This window comes from Daldinia vernicosa (genome assembly GCF_022497035.1).
Source record: "Daldinia vernicosa strain CBS 139.73 unplaced genomic scaffold F5Y00scaffold_38, whole genome shotgun sequence".
Taxonomy (NCBI): domain Eukaryota; kingdom Fungi; phylum Ascomycota; class Sordariomycetes; order Xylariales; family Hypoxylaceae; genus Daldinia; species Daldinia vernicosa.
Window position 1 is genome coordinate 298,770 of NW_025953954.1, and position 17,902 is coordinate 316,671.

The 17,902-nt window shown below is 16.5% G+C and overlaps 1 protein-coding gene across 1 annotated transcript; it reads right to left on the reverse strand.

The window, feature by feature from the left end:
• Nucleotides 1-905: 905 nt before the first annotated feature.
• On the reverse strand, nt 906-2,494 carry F5Y00DRAFT_242640 (alcohol dehydrogenase). The gene is made up of 2 exons (XM_048008550.1): nt 2,162-2,494; nt 906-2,091 (listed from the first exon to the last, which is right to left on the reverse strand). Exon 2 carries the CDS (start codon nt 2,038-2,040, stop codon nt 1,045-1,047), a length of 996 nt encoding a protein of 331 aa, XP_047862970.1. The 5' UTR covers nt 2,041-2,091; nt 2,162-2,494; the 3' UTR covers nt 906-1,044.
• Nucleotides 2,495-17,902: the final 15,408 nt, after the last annotated feature.

Sequence of the window (17,902 nt, forward strand, 5' to 3'; positions counted from 1 at the left end):
TGCTACACATGCGGAGTTATAGATACCTACGATGATGCAAAATTTGGAGATTAGGATCTCTCGTATCCCTCTCCCGCCGAACTTATTTGCTCCGATGAGCGGTCATCTACCTATCATGCATACGTAGCAATCAAGCGAATCCGATCATCGTCCTCGGAGCCATGCCGAGACCCTATGTAGTTCAAACTATTGGGTTATGAGTTTGCCAAATACCCACGTAGTTATTCACTGTGGTGAGGCCAAATGCCGTCGTCTAGTTATTGAATTGTCTCATCGGACGAGCGATTTCAGCTACGTTTAACTCACCTGATTACAGCTCATTACCTATACGGCGAGTATGCTTTTCGATCCTCGGTGGCTCAAGAATTCTGCCCGAGAGGCCTCGACTGTCTATGATCCGGCATGGTTTATTTACGTGGCTACATATCACCTTTCGAATATAGAGTATATAAATGAAAGTTGGGCAGGATACGCTATGTTATACGAATATTTAAGATCACCTGAGTTTTAAGTAGTTATATATATAACTTTCGAGTAGCAGATATTTAAGAAACATATTGAAGATATCAAGCCGAGATAAAGAAGGTCTATACAAAAGAAGAATCATTACGAGACGCTCTCTACTGTCCCGGCAATATTTTAAACCAGTCTTAACTGTTGTGAACAAATACTTGACCTTGGCTAACGCATTGATTTCCTTGTATCATCTAAAAGTGAACCTCGATATACTTTATTAGTTTACTAGGATGCAGAATGCATATTATTGTAAACGCGAGTATTGTTCAAGGCGCAAATAGTATCCCACCGAGAATACCGAAAGCTTGTGAGAGCCTAGACCTAATATCTGCCTAAAACTATTACTTGTATACTACTCGAGGGCACATCATAAGAATGAAGAATAACTGCCAGGGTAATGCCATTCTGAAGTGATTAAGGGTTAATTTTCGTTCTATGAATAGGCGTCTATATCCCTTGCTATTACACACATAGACAACCAAAATTACCCCTATACTAAAGTTCCTAGTAGTAAACTACCTCAACCCCTCACGTAGCGACATTGATGACTAACTTCCCCCTTACACGCCCAGTATTAAGCTTATCGAATGCCTCTTTGACTTGGTCAAACCCAAATACAGAGTCAATAACAATCTTATCCTTCGGTAGATCCAGCAATTCCTTTAAAAAGGAAGTACTAAACTCTAGATTGATACAGGTATAAGATTGGCCAAACCCTATCCTCCCAGCAATGGCACGAAGGAGCATCCGAGGATTCCAGAAGTAAATATACCGGCCACCCGGGGATAGCCGGTCAGTTTTGTCGCCAACGACAGTAACGTATGCCTTTGAGATCCATAGACATTCCGTACCTCCAACAAAATCGATGATAGCATCGGGAGCGAAGGCCTTGACTTGTTCACGGACGTTAGAAGTTGTGTAGTCGATGACGTCGTCTGCCCCCATGCTGCGAACGAAATCGGCATTGCGGCCAGAGCACGACGCTTTCACTGTCCAACCACGCTGCTTCGCAAGATAGACAGCGTACATACCGCAGCTGGAACTACCACCCAGAATAACTATCTTCCCGCTTTTCACGTGTGACTCTGCTCGGGAAATGGTCGTTCGAGCCGTAAGCCAGACCAGCGGGAGAGCAGCGGCCTGCTCCCAGGTCCAATCAGCCGGCTTCCTCACTACTGCAGATACTCTGGTGTCAATTTTGGTTGTTTCCTGAAGAGTACCCCCGGGAAGGAATTGGGCGATGCCGAGGACTTCATCACCTATCTTGAAGCCAGAGTTTGGTCCGGCTTCTTCAACGACGCCTGAGAAATCCTCACCTACGCCCTTCTGTGGCGGAACAAGAAAAGCGGGAAGATGTGATATTAAGGGGTACGACATCAACTGAACATCGACGGGGTTGATCGATGCAGCCTTTATTCGCACACGAATCTCAGATGACCTGAGTGGCCCTGTGTCGGACGGAAGCGTGGACTGTTGTAATGCCTGAGGGTAGCCTCCGTGAGTCCATGTCCAAGCCTTCATCATATATTACAACTGCTCGTGGTTGCAACTAGAATATATACGTGCGGAAAGGTACTTGAAATGCAAAATCGATAGGTCAGAAAGAGTGTTATAGAGAGAAGGGGATGGGCTCAAGCTTCTTTACATTGAGAGGTGAACATCCATCATATAAAATGTCGCTATATAGAGGATAGTATGGTTTAAATGGAACATATGATTCGGCGAGGACTTTATATATAACAATTGAAGGACATATCAACTGAGAAAGAGGAACGATATCGAAAATAAATACTAGAGTTGACAATTTGTAGAAATTATAAGGCTTAATACTTCACCTAACATAGCGATCTATTCGGGGATTAAATGATGAAATGTGAATGCTTTAAGTCCATATTCACCGCGAACACGGGCGGATTGTTACGCCGAAAGGAAAAGACAAAAATGAGGAAAAGAAAAAAAACGCGGTGCTCGGCGGCCGAGACCGTATTTTGCTTTAAGTTTACGAAAAGTTATTATATTACGTTTTTATTATATATATAAAATAATATTTATATTTATAAAATAAAATAATAAATAAAATAATAAATGTTACGTATTTATATAAAAGTTTTTTTATTTATATTATAAAAAAATTTTATTAAAGTTTTATATATATTATTAATATAAAAAATATATATATATTTACGTATTATTTTATTTATTTTTAATTTAATATTAATATTTTAATTATTATAATTTAATTAATTTAATAATATAATATTTAAAATATATATTATTAAAATCGTTTTAATTAAAATTTATAAATAATATAAATTTTAAATAAATATAAAATTTAAAAAAACGTATATATTTATAAATTCGCGTAAATGTTTTTACGTATTTATAAACTTATACGGTAAAATCCGTCGAAAACATTTAATTTTTTATTAATTTTTTATTATTTATTAATAAATTATTTATTAATTATTTATTAATTTTTTATTAATATTATATAATATTATAATTTTTATAAATTTAAATGTAAAAAATATTTTTAATAAATAAAATATTTAAAATATTATTTAAAAATATAATTAATTTAATATATAATTATATAATTATAAAGAAATATTAAATGGTTTTTTTAAAATAATTATTATAATAATAATTATTTATATAAAAAATTTTATATTTAAAATTTATATTAAATTATTATCTATTAAAAACATTTTTTACGTTAAAACTTTTAAAAATTATTATGCGAAATTAATAAAGAAATAATAAAAAAATAATAAGGAAATGATAAATAATTAATAAATAATTCATTAATAAATAATAAAAAAATTAATAAAAGATTTAATATTTCCGACGGATTTTCACGTGCGAGCTTACGAGCACGTGAAAACGCTTGCGCGAGCTTACGAATGCATGCGTTTTTTTAAATTTTATATATTATTTAATAATTTTAATTAAAATAAAATTTTTAATATATTTTAATTAATAATATAAATATATATAATTAAATAAAGTTTTATAAAAGGTTTTTTTATAATTATAAATTATATTAAATTAAATAAATTTTTAAATAATATTTTAATTTTTATATATATTTATTTAAAAGTAACATTAATCGTGTAATATGTTTATTATTACCCGTGTAATAAAACGAGGTACGTACCTAGTTTTTTTTTTACCTTTTTTACAATTACTTTAATAACTTTACGAATACCGGTCCGATTTTTCTTAAAAAAGTATATTTAATTATATACGAAAATCAGCAAAATTACAATTTAAGGTGCACGTGATTTAGCCCAAAATTAGCCGAGATATTAAAGAAGTAAATATTTATATATATAAAATAACTTTTTTATTAATATTTATTAATTTATTTTAACTTATTATATAAAAATAATTATATATTTATAAAATAAATAATTAAAAATCCCGGATTTACTTTATAATATTAACTATTTAATTATTTAAATATTAAAACTTTTTTTAAATTTTTTTAAATTATATTAATAAAATTATTAAAGTTAAAAGATATTAAAATTATAAAAGATAAAAACCATTAAAAAAAAAGTAATATTAGTTGTATAATATACTTATTACTACTTATATAATATTTACGGTATATACCCGGTTTTTTCTTTTTTTTTTTTTAACGTTTACTTTAATAACTTTATAAGTCTTTATTTAAATCCTTAATAAATTATATTATAATTTAAATAAAAAAATAATAAAAATTATAATTTAAGGTGCACGTGATTCGGCCCCGAATTGGTTGAGGTATTAAAAAAATAAGTATTTATATATATAAAGTAACTTTTTTACTAGTATTTATTAATTTATTTTAATTTATTATATAAAAATAGCCGTATTTTTTTAAAATAAATTAATAAAAATCAAAGGTTTATTTTATAATTTAAAGTATTTAATTATTTAAATTTTAAAACTTTTTTAAAATTTATTAAAGTTATATTAATAAAATTATTAAAAATAAAAGGTATTAATATTATAAGGGATAAAAGCCATTAAAAAAGGCTTTATAATAGTTATTATAGTTAAAATTCATACTTTTAACCGCATCCGGCTCAATATTAGTTTAAATCACGTGTAACCTAAATTGTAATTTTTGTTATTTTCTTACTTAAATTATAATATAAATTATATATAAATCGGATTAAAATTAGTAAAATTATTAAAGGTTGATTATAAAAAACGGTTTTAAATTACCCGGTACGTACCTTATTTTACTGCACGGGTAACAATGGTGTCATAAAGTAAGTAAGCGCTTTTAATTGTTTAAATAATTTAAATAAAACTTAAAGTTACATATATATTTAAAGTGTAAAATTTTAATGTATAAATGGAAATACGAGAAATTATAAGTGGTTAAATTATTTTTAAGTTACGTGGGGTTAATTAATTTAATATACTTTTTTAAACGAAGCTGTTAAGTAAATTTAATTAAAATAACTTTAAATAACCTTTTTAATTTAATTTTATAAGTTTAATATTTCGAAGTAATTTTTTTTTAATTAAGTTTTTTCGTCCGTTTAAAATATTCCGTTTTTTTTAAATTTTTTTATTTAAAATTTTAATTATTTTTTTATTTAATAGTTTTTTAATATTTATTAAGTTAATTTAATTTCGAAATTTTTTAAATTTATTTTTATTTAATATTTTAATTAAGTTATTAATTATTATATTTTTAAATTTAACGTAATTAACGTTAATATATTTTTTTTTAATTTTTTATTATAGTTAATAATTATATATATTTATATGTTTTAATTTAATTTTAAAGGTTTTAATATCTTTATTTATTAGTTTAATAGTTTATTTATTATCGTAATTAATAAAAATGGTAAAATTATTTAATTTAATTTTTAATTTTTATATAAATTTAATAATAAATATAATTTTTTTTATTACATTAATTAAAATTAACAATTTAATCTTAATTATAAACGTAATTATTATATTTTATTTATTAATTTTTTAATTTATTATTTTTTTAAATAATTTTATTACGTAAGTTTAAAAGTTTTTTTAATCGATGATATTATTAACGAATAAAACGTTATTAATTATTTCGAAAATATTATTATTTTTTAATTATAACGTAAAAGATTTTATTTTAATGAGGTATTATATTATTCGGTTAATTATTACGTAATGTATTAATTTAAAGTTATAATTAAATTTTAATAACTTTAAATATGCGAAAGTTATATCGGGTTAAATAATTATTATAACATATAAAATAAAGTTTATTTTACGTTAATAATGGTAAATAAATTTTTTTAAAGCTTTTTTATTATACGATAATAGTTTGTTTTTTATTATAAAAATAATAAGTTTTTTAATTAAATCTTTTATAAAATTAATTATTTTATTAAAATATAAGAATTAATTTAATTATATTAACCGTTTTTTTTACTTTTAAATTATTTTAATATTAAAAAATTATTAAAGGTTATTTTTTTTTATTAATTTATAATTTTATTTAAAATTATTAATTATTTTTTTAATTTATTAACGTTTAAAAGTAAGGAAATAAATTATAATATTATTTATATAAATAAAAAATAATACGTTTTTTCGTATAAATATATACGGTTTATACAATATTAAAATAAACCTTAATTTATTAAAATTTTAAATTAACTTTTTTTATTATAAAAAAAAAGATTTTTATAATTTATATAAAATTTTAAGTAATAATAATATTTTTTTTTTTTAATACTTTAAAGATATATTAATGGGTTTTTCATGAGATTAAATTATAAACTTAATATATTAAAAAAGATCTTTTAATAAACGTAATTTATTAAAGAGATTTGTGTAAGTTAAGATGGTTGATTATTAATTACATATATATTAATACGTAAATATTTAATATAACTTTATTATTTAAAAAATAAAAACGTTTTTGTTTTTTTTTATTATTTATTTAATATGTTAATGTTTAATAGGTTATTTATTTTTATCTTTTTTTTTATTATTTTTTTCGATGGTTTTTATTATATTTTTAAGTATATATATTTTAAGAAAAGGTTTAGTTTATTTTAGGGAAGGTTTTATAAGTGTTTTTAAGGTTGTGGTTTTTTATTTGATTGGTATATTATTTTTTTATGTTTAATATAAAGTTATTAACGTTTTAGTTAATTTTATTAAATTATTTATAAAATTAATTAAGTTTTTTTAAGTTAATTATCTTTTCTTTTAAAACTTTTTTAAATTGTATAATTTTTTTTTTAAGTTGTTAATTTTATTCTTATAATTCTTTTTAAAGTTTTTTAATATTTTAAGTTGTGTTTATAAATTTTGGTAAATTTTATTATTATTAAAAATTGGTTATTTAAGAATTTATTTTTTAAATAATGCGGATATTAATAATTTGGTAAATTTTAATGGTTTAATGGATGTTAGTTATTTAAAAAAAGGATTTTAAATAAGGTTTTTATCTTTAAATGAAAAGATTTTAATAGTTATAGTTTTTTACAATATTATTACTATTTTTTTTATTTTTATTTCCCTTATTTTTTAAACGTTTTATTATTTCGTTTTTTTTAATAAAAATTATATGTAAATTATAACTTTATAATAAGTTATTTAAAATTTTAATAGATTTTTAAATTTAGTCTTTCTTAATTAAATAAGTGTAGTGATTTTAAATAAATATTTAATTTAAGTTGGTAATATGTTAAAACTCCATTTATTAATACTGTAAATTTTTAAAATTTTTAATATTTTCTTTTTTAAAAATTTAAAACTTATTATTTTATTAAATTTATAATTATTTTTTTCTCGATAATTCTTAATAGTTTATAATGTTATACGGATATTAATATATAATTTAGTTTTTAAAGGTTGTTAATTAAGTTTTATTTTTATTAAGTATTAAATAATCTTTTTAAGATTATAATATAATTATGGTTTATGTTTTAATAAGATGTTAATTTAATATTAAATAAATATTTTGGTTTTATTAATTAATTTTATGTTATTAAAACTAAAACGATTAATTTTATACGATTATTTTTATGTTTTAAAATTTTTAATTTTATTTTTTTAACGTATTTTATATACGGTTATTATAATTTTAAAATTAATATATTTTTTTTTAATTTTTTTTTATTTATTTATAATTAATTAAAATTTATTACCGTAATCTTATATAAGTTTTAATAGATTATCCATAGAATTCTTTTATTTATTTATATAGTTAATTATAATATTTATAATAATGTTTATTTTATATATTAAAAAAATTAATAATTAAAAAATATTTTGTATATTAAAAAAAATAATAATTAATCGAAAAGTAGGAAAAAAGTAATAATTAAGAAATAAATATAAATATTAATAATTAAAATAATTATATTTTATTAAAAAATAAATAAAAAATATGTGTGATTAAAAATGTAAAAATAAAAAAATCGAGAAGTAAAAAGAAAGTAATAATTAAAAAATAAATATAACTATTAATAATTGAAATAATTGGATTTTGTTAAGAAATGAATGAAAAGTATATACGATTAAAAGTGTAAAAACAAAAGAAAAAATTTTTTTATAAAAATTATTCTATAATTATTATATTAATTATTAAAAAAACGTAACGCGTTTAATAAATAATTATATTTATAGGTTTGTATTTGATATTATACGTATTAATTTTTAATTATCTTTTTTTTTAAATATTTTTATTTTATTTCGATTAATTTATTTATATTTATTTATATTTTGTTTTATAGGTTTTTTTTATTAAAATTTTTAATTAATTTTGTTGTATTTTATATAAATAATTTACAAAAGTACCATTAATTATTTTCGGGGCCGTAACCTTTTTATTTTACAAAATATTTTAAAACCAATTTTTTATTAATTTTATTTATTTTTTTTTTTAATAATAATTTTATTTCGAAAAAAAATAAATTATTTATATCTTCGTTTATAAATATCCTTCCTAACTTCGGTTTTTTTCGGCTAAACGGGTTTATATTTTTAAGAGTTAATAAAAGATGGATTATTAATATTATTTGATATATTTTTTAATACCTTAAAAAATTTAATTTATACATAAAATTACCAACTTTTTTTAAAATAATAAAAAGCCTAACTTTTTATTATAACCATTTTTTATTTAATTTTCTTAATAAATAATATCCTTTATACAATCATAAAAAAACCTTATTTTCTATTTTAAACAATATAAAATTCCTTTTTTAATCATACTTTATTTTCGCATTTACGGTAATATAATTAATTATAACTTTAACCTTTTACTAATATATTTTTTATTAAACGTTAAAATTGGGAAATTTTTATAATATCTTAAAAATAAATAAAAAAAAACATATTTTAAATCTAAATACCACTTCATTTAACAATCTTTTAAATATTAAAAATTTTAAATTATTAAAATTATATTATAAAATTAAAATTATTTTTATTTATAATATATTAAAATAAACTGTTATATAAAATCTTATCGCAATTTTTACATTTTAATTTTAACGTTTGTTTTAATTGTCGATTTAAAGGTAATAACTAATAAATATTATTAATATAATGCCGTAATTTTTCTATAATATTTATTAAAATTTAAATATAAATTTTAAGTCTTAATTTAAAATAATTTTTATTAATAAGCCTTAATTTATAAAAAATAAAAGGATATATAAAATTTTTATTTAATTACTTATTATATATTTTATATATTTTAAAATTAAAAAATATTTCTTATTAAATTTATAAATTATTATTAATATTATGTTAATTTTTTTAAAACTTATTTTTTGTTAAATAATATTTTTAATAAAAGTTATTAATAATATTATTATAAAGTTTATTATAATAATATAGAAAGGTATAGTAAATTCATTTATTAATTTTAATTTATTAAAGAATTTATATCAGTTTATTTATAATATTTAACATTTTCCACAATATATTAAATATTTTGTTAATTTTATAACCATCTTTTTTATATTAAAACTATTTAAGTTATATATTATTCTTTTAAGGTTAAAATGGTATTTTATATTATATATCATTTAAAATAAATCTTATATTACATTTTCGAAAATATATAATCGTTTTTAACTGTTTTTATTTACCATATAAAAAAGGTTCTTTTTATTTATAATGTATTAAAAATTTTTAATAAAAATATTTTTTATTTTATGTTTTTTTAATTCTTTTATAATCTTTATTAAATTTTTATCTTTAACGTAACCATTTTAAACTTAATCTTAAAAACTATCTTATAAAATTATTATTGTTTTGGTTATATAACTAAAATTATTTATAATATTGTTTAATTTACTTTTAAACTCTTAGTTTTTTTCCTTTTTATCTTTCGGATTATCTATTATAAGGAGCTTGGATAAAGCGTTTAATACCAAATTAATTTACCCGAATATATATTAAATATTTAAATAAAATTGTGATAAATATGCGGATGTGATTATAAGGTGAGGATTTAACTTAATTAAGTTTATTAAACGTAATATAAACTATGTAATTATTCTTTTTATTACTTTATAATCTATTAAAATTATTATATTATATAAACATAATTAAATTTTTATATGTAAATTTTAACACGCTTAAACAAAGCCGGTTATTTTTAATTCTATGGTTTAATATTGTTTTTTAGTTTTAATAAAGACTTTACTTAAAAATTAAATTAATTTTATTAAATCTACGGTTAATTCCACTTCGTTCCAACCTTAATTATTGTGAAAAATTATTATTTTAAATCTTTTTTACTTAAATGTGTTAAATTTTATAAATAAAATTTAGGTTAAATCTTAATAAATAAAATATATAAGTAAAATAAAATTTTTTTATATTATTTTAAAGTTTTTGATTTTTTTTAACATTGGAAAAAATTTAATTAATTTTATTTATTTTTTTTGTTTTATGATAATTTTAGGTAGTTTTTTTATGGTTTACCTTTAAGTGATTAAATTTGTTTTATGTTTTTATAAAGGTTTAAATTTTTATTAATATTATAATATAAATTTTTTTAAAAAATCGATAAAACTTATATACATTTTTAAATTAAATAATGTTATAGGTTATTTTATTTTTTTTAGTGTTTTTATGTAATTATTGGATAATAATATTTCGAATTTATTTATAATAAAATTAAATAATTATATTATAAAATAGTTAATGAAGGATTTTTTTAATTTAATAACTAAATTAAAATTTTAAAAAAGTTTAAAAATGATTTTTAAATATTTTAAATATTCTTTTACTGTTTTAAAGAAAATTATTATATTATTGATATATATAATTATAAAGTTTTTATAAGGTTTTAGTTTTTTATTTATATATCTTTATACGTATTTTATATTATTCTTAAATCCCATAAAGGTTATATTTAATATTTTTAGGTTTTTAGGTAAAATAATTACTATACGGTTTTTATAACCGGGTTAAATAAAAAATTAATAAAAAAATTTTAATCCGTTTATAATAAATATATATAAACAATCTTTTATTTTATCAATTATATTTTCTTATATTAATAACGGATATATGTTTAAAATAATTAATTTATTTAAAAATTATAAATTAATAATAATTTAACTTTTTTATACTTTATTTATTATATAATATATTATAAAAACAAGGTAATTAAATAGAAATAGTTATTTTATATATTTTATCTTTTTATTTTTATATATATTGTTAAAAATTTTATCTACTATTTTTTATTTTTTAATGTTAAATTTATATATTTTCGTAGAAGATTATATTTAATTTTATTAATCTTTTATAAAAAGAATTTTTATTTTTTTATTATTAATTATATTAATAAATCCAAAATAATCTTAAATTTTATATTTATTAACCAATTTTTGTACTTATTTTAAAAAATTATTGTAAAATTTTTAAAAATATATATAAACGCTTTTTTAAGTTTTAATATAAAGTATATTTTTTAAACGTTATGTGTTTAAAGACGGTATTATCTTTATTTTATTATTATTTCTTTATATAACAAATTATATATTTTTAAATGTTTTATAATTTAAAATAAACGTTTTTATTATTTTGTTAATAAAATTAATTTTATTAAATATTTAAAATTCTTTGTTAATTTTTTTGTTAAAAATTACAACTATTTATATAAAAAACGCCTTTTCTTAAATAATAGCCAAATACTTTTTATCGTAGTAATTTTTTATATAATTTAATTTTTATTTTTGTTTAATACAAATAAGTTTATTTATAAAATTTAAAAAAAAAACCGTTTTAAGTTTTTTTAAAGAAATTATAACTCTTAAAAATCCGTTTATTTCGGTTATAAACATATAATTTTTAATAAATCTTTTTAAATCGGTTTTAGAAAAATTTATATAATATATTAGTATTTATATTATAATTTTAAATAATACAATTATTATAATTAAAATTAATATTTAACATTAAATTAAATTCTTCTTTTTAACAATACTTATTAAAACAATTATTTTATTATAAAAATTAAAAACTATGGTTTAACTTCCATAATAAATATCCATTATATATTTATATAAAAAAGGGGTTTTTAAAAGTAAATTAAATTATAAATTATTATTAATTAATAATACTTTAATTATAAAAACCCTTATAACATAATTATTTTTTAAGGCGTTATTAATCTTTAACTAAAAAATAACTTAATATAAAAACGCTATTTATTTAATAATACCTTTTATAATAATAAGTAATATTTATACGATTTTTACGTTTAAAACATACTTTTTTAATTATAAACAATTAATAAATATATTTAAACAATTAATATTTACGTAAATTATAATAGTTTTAACATTATCTTTTAATATAATTATTATTTATAAATAAATATAAAAAATAAATCCGTAATATAACGTTATAATTAATTTTGGCTTTATTACAATTACATTAAATATGTTATTTATTATAAAGGCCTCTTTTACATAAATTTAAATTTAACAATCTTTAAGGATTTAATAATTTTTAAAAAATACTAAGATTTTTAAATTAACACTTTTTTTATATTCTTTAAATAAGTTATATAAAAAAAATACCTTCTTATCTATAAACTTATCGTAACAAATTTGATAAATTAAATTTTTAATAACTTTATTAAAGATTTACTTGATTACATGTTTATTAAAAAGCTTTGTTATTTATTTAATAGGCTTTATTGTTTATTTAAAAGATTTTATTACTTGTTTACATTTATGAGTTAAATGTATTATATAATTATTAATATTATTAATTTTTGCTTTTTTTTAATTGTTTACAATCTTTATATATATCTTTTTATAATTTTTTTTAACCATTTCTTTTACTATAATATATCTTTTAGAAGTTATAATTTGTTTATATTCTTTTTATTAAGGATTTTCTATATTTATATATATTTCGTCTTAAATATCAAAATATTTGTTAATAAAACGTTTAAACTAAACTTATTGTTTATAAAATTGTTTATAAGGTTATTATTTTTGTTAATATTACTTTTAATATTTTCCATAACTGCGTTTACGGTTTTTTTATCTTTTATCAAATTAATTTAATCTTTTATTAAATTAATATGATTTTTTTACTTTCTAAAATGTGTTATTATAACCTTTACGGTTAAAACTGCGTTTTTAATTATTAAAATTGTTTTATTTAAGGAATTGGTTAAAATAATAAAGGCGTTTATTTTAATTGGCGTTTTTTTACTAACTTATATAAGCGGTATTAGTAAAAGTTTTAAGAGGTTTTATTATTAATAAAATAAATAAATTTAAAATAACAAATAAAATTAATATATTAAGTAGGTTATTAAAAATGTTAAATTTAAAATAAAGGCTTTTTATAAAAATGTTATTACGATAAGTTTTTTATTTTTTTTTTAAATGGGTAAGGTAATTATTTAATAATATTTTAAGTTTTAATTTCTCGATTAATATTTATAAATTTAAGTAAATGAAATTGTAAAATTGGGATATTTATTAATAATAATTAATAAATTTATATGTTTTTATGTTTTAAAGTAGTTTTATTGTTTAAGTGATTATAAACATATTTTTAATGATGTAGGTATAGTTGTATACTATAGTTTATATGGTTGTTTAAGCGTTAATAGGATCGATTTTAAATTTATTTATAATAAAATTTAATATATATTTTAAACTTGTTTTTATTATTACTTTTTAATTGTTTGTTTGTTAAACGAATTATTTATTATATTTACACATTTTTTTAAAAGAGTTAAGGAAAATTATTTTATAAGATTTTTTTTTTAATTATATTTTATATAATAATTTATATAAAGTTTATAAATAAATACATGTTTTATTAATGTATATTATTGGCGATAATAATATAATCTTCGGGTTTATAAGATTTAAAAGCGTTTAAATGGAAATATTTAACATAAAAAAATTTTTATTTATTAAGATTAATATAATTATTTATAAAGTGTTATATAATGGTGTTAATATTTTTAAATAAATTTTATATTATTTCTTTTTATAATATAATATATATTATAGTAGTAATATTACGAATTTATTATTATATATTATTGTTTATTATCTTATTTAAATTGTAATAAATATTTATAAAATAATTTAGATTTTAATTATTTTCTTTAAAATATTAGTTAAATAAATGGTTTTATAAGGGTTTTAATGGTATTAATATAGGATTTTATAATATTAATAATAGATTTATTGGCAAAGAATTTATTATATTTTAATTTATATTAAAAGAATTTTTTTTATTTAAGAATAATATTTATAGTTGTTTTTTTAAGAATTTTAAATAGTTAATTTGTTTAAATAATTAAGTATTTTATTTTATTAATATTAGATTAATGTAATGGTATATAATACGATTTGGTTTAAGTATTAAAGATATTTATAAATTTAAAATGTTTTTTTAAGGTTTATGGGGTATAATAAAGTTATTTGTAGTTAAATTATTTATTTTTATTTTTTGTAGTAAGAGGATATATTGGTTAATTTAAATTATATAAGTTTTTATTTTAAAAGTATTAATAATTTAATTATTTAGATAAGGTTATATTTTTTAATTTTGTATTTTTTAAATTAATTTTATAAATAATAATAAAATTTAATATTTAGTTTTTATTTTTAGTAGGAATAATATTATAAAAATAATAATTTTAATTCTTTTAATTATTATTTTCTTTATTTAAGGTAGGTTAAGGTTTTTATAAAAAAAAATAACTATTTAATAATAGTTTATTATATTTATATTATTATTTAATATTAAAGTTAAAGTATTTTAAAAAACAAAGTGGTTAAAAATAAATATTATTAATTTAATATTTAATAAATTATGGATAATATTAATAAATTTTGTTGAATTATAAAGAATGGTATTAATTAATGAATTATTTAGAAGATGGGTATAAATTGTTTAGAAGATGGATAAGGTGGTAAAAAATGGTGGAAATAATTATTAAAAGAAGAAAAAACGTCTTTATTAAATAGGTATGGTTGTTAATATAAAGTAAGGATTAAATTTTAATAAAATTTAATAAGGATATGGAGTTATTAATATGATAGGTTTTTTATAAAATTGAATTGTAAACTTAATGTATTAAAAAGGATCTTTTAATAGATATAATTTATTAAAAAGATTTATATAAGTTAAAATGGTTGATTATTAATTATACATATGCCAGCGCATAAGTGCTTAATATATATGTATAAATAAATCTTTTTTAAGTTTAACGTTTATAAAAGCGTTTACGGCGTTGTATTAAATTAATTTAAAATTAAATTTAATTATAATAATTATTAATATTTAAAATAACCTTTTGGTTAAAATAATTATATATGTGGTTTTTAAGCCAAAGGTTTATTAATTTCTTTATATTATTAACTTTACCTTACATTTTTAAAAATACTTATGTTTATTAATTTTATAAACGTATATTTATATGTAATTTAATATTTACTAGTTTTTATAATAAGGGTTACGTTTTAAGATCTTTTTTTATATATTTATTTAATAATAATTTTTAAAGTATATTTTTTTTAATTTCCTTTTAATATTTTTTAAAACAATATCTTTAAATATTATAAAATCTTTTAAAAACTTTAAATAAAAATTTTTTATATATTATTTAAAATTTACTTTAATTAATTTTTAATTATAATTCTTCTTTTAATTTTAATCTTAAATTTTAATAAAGTTACTTATAAAAAAATTGTATTTTTTTTACTTTATTAATTACTTATTCTTTAAAAATATTTTTTTTACTTTTTAATTAATTAACGTAAAAAATAATTTGTTAAGTTTAAAGGATAAATTAATCTTTTATATTTAATAATAAAATATTAAAAATGTTTAACGTTTTAATACATATCGTAACCGTAAAAAAAACTGTTAAAAAAAAAAATTTTAAAGTAAATATTATAATAAATTTAATTATTATATATTAAAATTAATTAATTTTTAACGTAAATATTTATTATATTATTTCTTTTATAACCTTTTCTTTAATAACTTTAATAATAAACTTTAATATATCCGTATTTTTATATTATTTAATTTTAACCGTTATTTTAAGTATTAAATATATACCTTATAAGGAATATTAAATAAATCTTAACATTTATTAATAATTTTTAATTATATAATTAAATAAATTATTTTATAACTTTTTTTTTAACTTTTAAAAGTAATTATTAAATAAAATATTTTCGTTAAAAATAATATCTTTTGTTTTTATAATCGTATTAATTATTAAATTTTAAATATAATAAATATTTATGGAAATATAATTAATTAAATAGCTTATTTAAGTTTTAAAGTTTAATTTCTTTAAATAATTCGCCTTTTTAAAAATATCTTTCGTTAAAGTGTATATTTTATAATCGTATACTTTTAAGTGCGTTTATTAAGGTTTTTAATTGTATGTTATAATACTTATGTTAATAATAATAAAAATGTAAAAATAATTATAAGATATATGTTAATTATATATATATTAAAAAATTTTATTATATAAATAAATAATTACCTTATATATTTTAAATTATAAGAAAATAAATAATTTTAAGTAAATTTTTATAACTTTTACCTTATTTTTAATTATACCTTTTAAACGTTTAACGGTACCATTTTATGTTTATGTATAATTAATTAAAGGTTCGACTTTTATATATAAACTTTTAAAATATTTTTTTACCGTTAGCTTTACTTTAATAATTTCTTTATTAAACTTTTATACTTTAAGTATAATATTATATTACGTTTTTAATTTACTTATTAAATCTTTTAACGTTAAAATAATAATTTTTTTAATTTTATTAAAGAAATAATAATTAAAAATCATATTTATTTATTTATTTATAATTAATATAAGGTTTACGGCGTTATTAACGTTAAAAATAAAGTGAAAATTAAGCGTTAATTAAGCCTTTAAAAACTTATCAAGTTTTTTAAAACGTTAATTAACTTATCTTTTAACTTTAACCATATTATAAGTTTTATATTTAATTATAATAAACCTTTTAATTTATATTCTTTTACTTATATTTATAAGGTTTTTAAAGGTTTAAAAATTTAAGTGCTTTAATTTTAAATATTAAATAATTATTATACTTAAAAAAAATAGTTATAAAATAATTATATTAAATACGTTATATAAGGTAAAAAATACAACTTTTAAAATTTTATAAAAAATATATTTAAAAATAAATTAATTAAGGTAATTAATAAACTTTTTAACGATTATATTATTTAATTATTTTAAAAAAATGTAAGTAATTTTATTATTTTATTAATAACTTTATTTTTATAATATTTTTAATAATATTAAGTTATAAATAAAATTTTTATAAAAAATAATGTTAGAAAATCTTAATATAATATATAACCCCTTATATAAAATCCTTATATTAATATTATTATACTTTAATATAATTATAAGCTTTTTATTTACATATAAGTAATTTTTAAAAAGAATTATCTTAAAATTTTTAAACTTAAATATTTTATTAAATATATATATTATAGTCTTTAAATTTAAAATAATTAAATTTTTAAAAAGATATTAATTAATATAAAAGATTATATAAAATTAAATAATTATAAAATTATTTAATTTATTAATATTGGTAATTTATTTATTTAATTAATTTTTATTAATTTTATTAACGGTTTTTTTTTTATCTTTTTTAATAATTTATATTTTAATAATTATCGATAATTTTTTTAAATTTATTTTAATAAAAATTTATAAATTTTTATAAGGTTTAAAGTAGTAAAAAGCCTTTTTTAAAAAAATGTAAAAATATTATTTTAAGTTATAAAATTTTTTATAAGTTTTATATTCTTTTTTAAGTTAATTAAAATAAGATTTAATTAATAAATTAATAGT

Bases quoted from the DNA above. Each gene is read 5' to 3' on its own strand.
- F5Y00DRAFT_242640 (XM_048008550.1), bottom strand. From the start codon at position 2,040: ATGATGAAGGCTTGGACATGGACTCACGGAGGCTACCCTCAGGCATTA.